Here is a 7503-nt window from a genome sequence, read left to right on the forward strand (position 1 = left end):
CTGAGTCAATTTGGCTTCGGATTTGTGAAGAACTTACTGACGAGTTTTGTGGGTGCATGGGGGCGAACGGCAGTTTCTGCAAGCACCACCATCGACCACCACCCTTATTCAACTTCACTTGAGGCATAGATCAAAGCCTAAACAAGTTTAGGGGTAGCGGAGCTGTAATTCGACGAATCGAATAACACTCATTTCTAGGGTTTCCGACGGATTGAGGGCAATTTCAAGTGTTTCCCGACCGAATTGGACTTCGGCCTATGTATGAAAATTCTTCCTTTTTTGTGTACTAGAAATCTGTGAAGTTTGGTAATTTTTGGAGTTAGTCAGAAAATTAGGTTTTCGTTCACCGAAAATCACCACATGCTGCGGCATGTGGCCAATGGGTCGACTTTGCCTTTTTAGGCTAATTTTGATATTTTGATTTCATATTTGATATTTGTTTGTCATGATTCAATTATTTGAATCTAGTATCATATGTGTCCGCCACTTGAATAGTATAGAAACCGGTTTAATTACGTTGGTGAACTACGAATGGCTTGATCCCGTTTGAGGGTATGTAGGCAATCCAACGAGGAGGTTAGATGCAGCCATAAAGTGATAGAATTAAATTTGTTTTGGCTAATAGAGTTAAAATTTACTATGACATTGTTTCGGCCTACCATCGGATTGTGCTTCCAAATAATTTTTGGGACATTACACTCCCTCACCTACTTCCTTTGGGCTCTTCACACTTTAAAGCATCTTTATCTTCTATTGAAAGCTCAATGGACCCGAAAGAACACAAACTACTTTTAAGTCCAAAAGCATTTCATCGCTTTTATGAGTATTTAGACTTTTCTAATTAATCATATCACCTAATTAATGTAGTTAATTAATTTCATCATTCTTTATTTATCTCGTTACACAAGTGTATTGGTGTACTATCGTTTTTTGTTCTAATTAGCGAGGTAAAGAGGTGATAGTATTAAACAATTCATTAGTACTTAGAGTGCGATTATTGCACTGGACTATCTTGAACGAGACTAACTTTAAAGACTAACCTGAATTGGCTTATGATGAACTAAGTAATATAAGAATAATAAAAACATTTGATAAAGCATATGACTAAACCACAAACTAAATTATATTTGAAATCCAAATATTTTTTTGTAACTTTTTAAACTTATGTTGTTATTATTATTAATCCACACATTTTTTTTTTCTGACACTCTCTTTCTACTCTCTCCAACTTTCCTTTCCTTTTATCTTCTTCTCCGCCGAATTTCATTTTCATCCAACTCTTCATCTCATGATTCTCGTCACTTCCTTTCTCTTCTTCGGATCATTCACCATCAGACTTTCCAATTGTTTGTTGGATGTCACTTAATTTCTTTTTTCCGTCAGTTAAATGAGCAAGAGGAAGGACAAGAAGCAAACCAAGAGTCGGAATCTTGATGGGCACTCTGCTTAAGTTAATCGAAACTTTTGAATTTCTATATTGAAGGCGTCAAGCTCAGTCGACGAAGTTGAGATATCTTGGATTTGGTCAAACAGAGGCGGTGAGAAGCAAACGAGACAGCTATGAGGCAGTGCAAAGCAGGTTAGATTACGAGGCGAAGAGACGAGACTGTCTTAGCAGTCCTCTACTTTTCGGAGGTCTCGCTAAGACCTTCTAGGGTGTTAGTCGACGCGAATCTCCTTTAATCTCATTAAACTTAGTTGTCACATAATTATTCATGGTTTACTAGTAATTACCCACTTATTGTGCACGTGTTGATCAATTGAAATATTTCCAAGTCATTTGTGGCATAAAGTTGATGAGTTTTTTGTGGTTCAAGTTCTCTTATGTCCAACTAAATTGGGTGAATGTTGCTTACTTTGACAATGTGCCAGCTGCAACATTTACCTTAAACTTATAAATGGAAACGCCTTTATTATTGATATTGAAGCTAACCCTACCACAGTAAACAACTTTCGTGACAAAAAAAATTTTGTTACGTAAAGCAAATTTCTGTTGCTAAAAAATTGGCGCGATGAAAACTTCATCGCACAGACGTTGTCACACAAAGGTCGTGTAGAAAACATTTGTGCGACGAAGACAAATAATATTGTCGTGCAAGGGCCTTTGCTTGTCGAAGTATACGTTCGTCGCCTCAAAGACAAGGGGGCAAAGTATATCGTCGTGTAAAAGTAAAGGGTGCGACAGTTTGTCGTCGCATTCAATTTAAGACTATGCGTGAAGACTAGTTTTGTCACATCTTGACCCAGGCTCCACCACATCCCAGGCTCGACTCCGCCATAGCACGATATTGTTTGCTTTGGGCCCGACCACACCCTCACGATTTTGTTTCTGGGAACTCACACGAGAACTTCCCAGTAGGTTACCCATCCTAGGATTGCTCTTGCCTGAACTTGCTTAACTTTGGAGTTCCGATGGAACCTGAAGCCAGTGAGTGCCTAGAAACAAAAACATGAGGGCGTGGTCGGGCCTAAAGCGGACAATATTGTGCTACGGCGGAGTCTAGCTCGGGATGTGATACCAAATTATTGTCACATCCCGACCCGGGCTTGACTCCGCCGTATCACGATATTGTCCGCATTGGGCCCCGACCATGCCCTCACGGTTTTGTTTCTGGGAAAACACATGAGAACTTCCTGGTGAGTCACCCATTATAGGATTACTCTTGCGCGAACTCACTTAATTTCGGAGTTTCGATGGAACCCGAAGTCAATGAGCTCTCAAAAAGCCTCGTGCTAAAGGGAGGTGAACATGTACATATGAGGCATAGAGGAGGGATCATTTCCCCCAAGTGATGTGGAATACAAGTAAGATCCTTTGATCCCGCACCTTTCCAAGTGGCGCCTGATCACTTCCGCCTGCTCAAGCTACACAGCACCTTCTGCATAACCATTGCTGGGGGCAAGTGCACCTTCCGACGATGAAGAAGGGTGGACACTGGTGACCTATAATAAAGACAAGGAAGCCAATACCATACGCCACATGACCAAAGGTGGAACAAGGGAGAGAGCACAGCCGCTGCAACAATAGGAAGCCCAAAAGGAGCATAAAAGCTGCTAAGCCAACGTACGTAAGGGAACCTGTAGAGTAAGAGCTGCGCATTCCCTTCTCCTTGCACGAGTACTTCCTAACGGTTTGCCAGGTTAGTGGATAAGGATGATGGTGTCACTTCCCACCAACACACCTAAATACAAATAGAAGCCATTTAATGAAACCCTACTAAAACGGTGGAATTTGGGAAAATAGACAGCGGATTCGGCACGTCGAGAAACCTAAAGAGGGACATCGGGTTCCCCCATGTGTCGTCATAGGGCAGTTGCTCGGAAGGTCACGCGCCACCACACACCGAGATGGATCGCCGAAAAGTTGGCTGAAAAAGTCTCCGATGCTGCCTTGGATGGCGATGGAGCACAGTACCCCTGGCGGAGGCGCGTGTGCTCCACGCGCCGACCATGATGCAGACAACGCGCAGGCCATGCGCCGACCCAAGAAACTAGAACTGGGTCCAAGTCAGTCGTATTCGTGCTTGGGTTGCTGGGTTTGGTCTAGGTTAGGGTTAATGGGTTGGGCTTAGGTTACATGGCTCGTAGGTTTCGGTCGAGTTAGTGGATTGGGCCCAGCAGTTGGGTTAGGCCGATTTTAGGTTGCGAGTCATGTTTGACCTAATTGGCTTGTGGGTCACCAAACCTAACGAAGGAGAAAGCCAGAAAAATGGTCGGGAATGCCCTGTAAGACCTTAGGATCTCGCCATAAAAATTGGGGAAACATCACTGCATCATTTCTGTCCTTAAATCCTACAAACGCAAGCCTCAATCTTCAAAATATTTCACAAACGATGAGAAATGATGAGAAAAGGGGATTCTCGAGACTTACCTTGGTCAGAAAAATCATGAAATCTTGCCAGGAAGTATGGCAATTTCGCCATACTATAGTTGCTACAGAGTTGACCGTTAAGGGAAAGAGAAAGGGAATAGAGGTGGCATTGGTTCACGTGGAAGGGATAATATCGACACCATTGTCGAAGCTGCCTGGTGACATAGGCTTGGCTCGGTGCCAGTGATCGTCGGAGTGGGGAGGCCAATGTTGCCTCGATGGTTCTCGAATAGTGAAGGTGAGTGAGAGAGAGAAAGAACTTACAGAAGGAGAGATGAGAAGGAGCTGAGGGGTAAGAGAGAGTGTGTCATAGGAAAGACAAAAAGAAAGAGAGGGAAAAGAGAGAGAGAGAGAGAGGTATATATATATATATATATATATATATAGTTCTAGAGAGGGAATCGGGAAAGACACCCCAGAAATGGGGGAGGTTGTCACATGTCAGTTCAGGGGTGGTCCAAAGTGGAAAATATCTTTACTTGGAAAATTAATAAAATGCCCCAATGTTGTGAATTCTGTAAAATCTTCGTTTTAGCTCCAAATTACATTCTGCTTGCACTCCATGCGTTCATAACGATGAGTACTACAAGGATACGACAAGGAAAAGAGTTTTATGCAACACGGCATAACGGTCAACAAAAGCCAACGTTTTTGCCTTGAAGGGCATTTTAGTAAATTCACATTTTAAAATTATAAAAATCGAAATATTTGGGGACGGGTCGTTATAGCTTTTATTAAGGTTTCAATTTGAGAGTTAGAGATACAAGGGTCAACAATATTAACAAAATTAGGTCTAGCACCAACTGAGAACCTTAGTTTGAAGTCCTGCACAAAAATTTGTTCTAGACCATGCCCAGGGTACCACTAAGTACCAAAGTTATCTTTAATTATGGAAATGGTAATAATCCTAAAGTTCACAATTTAAAACGTTTCCTAAATGCTAGTATACACAAATTAATAATTAAAAGTTAAAACTAAACATATTAACTTTAAACTAAAAAAATTCATAAAATAAATACAATTGCAGAAAATAGAATAAAATTGTAAAAATATTGAAAAATTGCAGAAATTTAAAAAAAAATTAGAACTTAAATTAACCCTAATGTAGAACCTAAATCCCCAACCCTAACCCCCTAGTCTAAAATGTTGAGAATGAGTCCCACATTAATGGGAGGAGGGATATTACATGAGCTTATAAGTAAGTTGGGCTATTCCCCATATTGCCAATTGGTTTTATGGTGGAACCTCAACTTCCTTCATGAAACTCCTAATTCAAACCATGTAATCAAAATTAATATGAAAAAAAAAAAATGGGGAAAAAATATGCTCAATCCACCCCCGCATGCAGCATCGACCCTCACCCCGCCACTGCACCACCCACCGTCACCCCGCCAACTTGCTGGAGACTAACAGGAATAATGAAGATGAGGAAGTTGATGGTGATGACTATGTAGGAAAATAAATTGATGCACCCGTTGAAATTCCAATCTTGAAAGATGAAATTGGAATAAAAAAAAAGATGGAGCACAGATAACCAAAGTGAAGGTGTCTCGAGTGGAGAAATATAAGAAAGAAGAAGAAAGTGAATTTAGCAAATCAACAATCAACCAAGATGAAGTTAAAGGACAAACTTGACATCGTGGGAGTTTGCAATGCAAGAAGAAAATTACGCCGACTTGATGTGTAAATAACAATGCGACTTGATGTGCAAGTCAACAATCCGCTATTCTTCGAACCTCAGACAAGAATTACACCTAATGGTAAGATAATTGTCGTACAAGTGATGAATAATAATGCAATTTGATTAGACCTAATTTGGGATTTCAACACTTTTTACATGGCTGCTATAACTACCATGGTAAACGATGCCAAAACCTTAAAGATGTGATAAGTGACACATGGCAGTATCTCAATTTTGGTTGACATGTCATATTATATGGTTGGGAATGGGTGTAATTGGTTGTAGGTAGTTAGATAGATAAAGAAGGGTAGCTTAATGAGTAAGGTGTGTAGTCATATAAAAGCATTGTAAACACTCTTCATAATTCATTCAATACAATCAGAGCATTTTCTCTATCTCTTAAGCACTTATGTTTGAGCTTTTCTCTTTCGAATCCCTTCTTATAGCTATGGATACTTCTGCTATCTTGGTATCAAAGTCGTCGGTCTGCTGTGGGTCTGCGAATGTTCTTGGGCTCGGTGATTCTGAATTTTTTTTTGCGGGCGTCCGTTGATTTTGTGGCTGCGGATCTGAGTGTGTTTTGATGTCGATCTCAAGTGATATGCTTCATTTCGTGCTTTGCTTGTTGAAAACTTTGGGCACGAAGCCATTTTTTGCATCTTGTTCAAGTTTTAGGGCACGAAGCCATTTTCTTGTTGAATTGTTAAGGCACGAAGCCATTTTCTTGTTGAATTGTTGAGGCACAAAGCCATTTTTCTGTTGTTCTTTTGGGCAATAAGCTATTCTCTGGTATTCTGCAATTCTTGGGTGTTAATTGTTGTTATCTCTGTGCAATACTTTTGACTCGTGAAAAATGTCTATTCCTGGTGTGAAAATTGAGGGGGTTTTGGAGATGTTGACAATTAAACTGAATGATCGTAATTTTTCTAAATGGGCTTTTCAGTTCAAATCAGTATTGAAAGGGTATAAGTTGTTTGATCACTTTGATGGATCTGCTTTATGTCCTCCAAAGTATGTCTTTCATATAGAAAATGGGGTTACTACAGAAGTCACAGAAGCTTTATTGGAGTGGGAATCTGTTGATATGGCTTTGTTACTTCTTGCTACCTTGTCTGATGAAGCCATTGAGCATGTTATTGGGTGCAGAACTGCACATGATGCTTGGTCTAGCTTACAAGATAGGTATGCCTCAGTGTCCAAGGCTAGAGTCAATACTCTAAAGACTGAGTTTCAAACTTTGCAGAAAGGAGGAGATTCAATTGATCAATTCTTGTCAAAGCTGAAGGCCATTAAGGAACAATTACTTAATGCTAGAGAAATTGTTTCGGATAATGATTTTATCTTGGCTGCTTTGTCTGGGTTACCTCGAGAATATTCTACTATTAGGACAATGATTCTTACTCGAGATACTTCTATCACATTGAGAGAGTTTCATGAGCAATTGGTTATTTGACCATGTTTGTTTTTTTTGTAGGGAATCGTCAAGACTTTGATGGCTAAAGTTGAGGATTATGATGCTATCGAATCATATCCCCCACTACTACCATCACAATAGACTTGTATTAGGATTTTATTGTACTTTGTTAATTTATGTGTACATTTTGAATATATTATATATATTGGATAATTTGATCACTATTTTTCATATGTAACTTTATTTTGAATATGTCAATTTAAATTAAAGCAATTAAAAAAATAAAATCATACAATTAAATTAAATTAAAAAAGTAAAAATTCAAAAAATCTTGTGCTACCAATTATTTCATTGTGCAACAATTAATATAACAGAAATAATAAAACAAAAAGTCAAAAACCTTGTGCGACAAAATATTTCGTCGCGCAAAATATTAAATTAATTTAATTTAACTAAAAACTTAAAAAACAAAAATCTTTGCGTGACGAAATATTTCGTCACACAAACCCTATCGTCACAAGCTTTGCACAACCAAAA

The 7503-nt window shown here is 39.3% G+C and overlaps 1 protein-coding gene across 1 annotated transcript; it reads left to right on the forward strand.

Moving 5' to 3' along the window:
- Positions 1-5904: 5904 nt before the first annotated feature.
- LOC108868385 lies at positions 5905-7190 on the forward strand. Its single transcript, XM_018651420.2, has 2 exons — positions 5905-6734; positions 7027-7190. The coding sequence occupies exons 1-2, from the start codon at positions 6406-6408 to the stop codon at positions 7043-7045; spliced, it is 348 nt and encodes a 115-aa protein (XP_018506936.1). The 5' UTR covers positions 5905-6405; the 3' UTR covers positions 7046-7190.
- Positions 7191-7503: the final 313 nt, after the last annotated feature.

The sequence above is a fragment of a genome, unplaced genomic scaffold (assembly GCF_019419815.1).
Source record: "Pyrus x bretschneideri cultivar Hongxiangsu unplaced genomic scaffold, Pyrus_bretschneideri_v1 Contig2, whole genome shotgun sequence".
Taxonomy (NCBI): domain Eukaryota; kingdom Viridiplantae; phylum Streptophyta; class Magnoliopsida; order Rosales; family Rosaceae; genus Pyrus; species Pyrus x bretschneideri.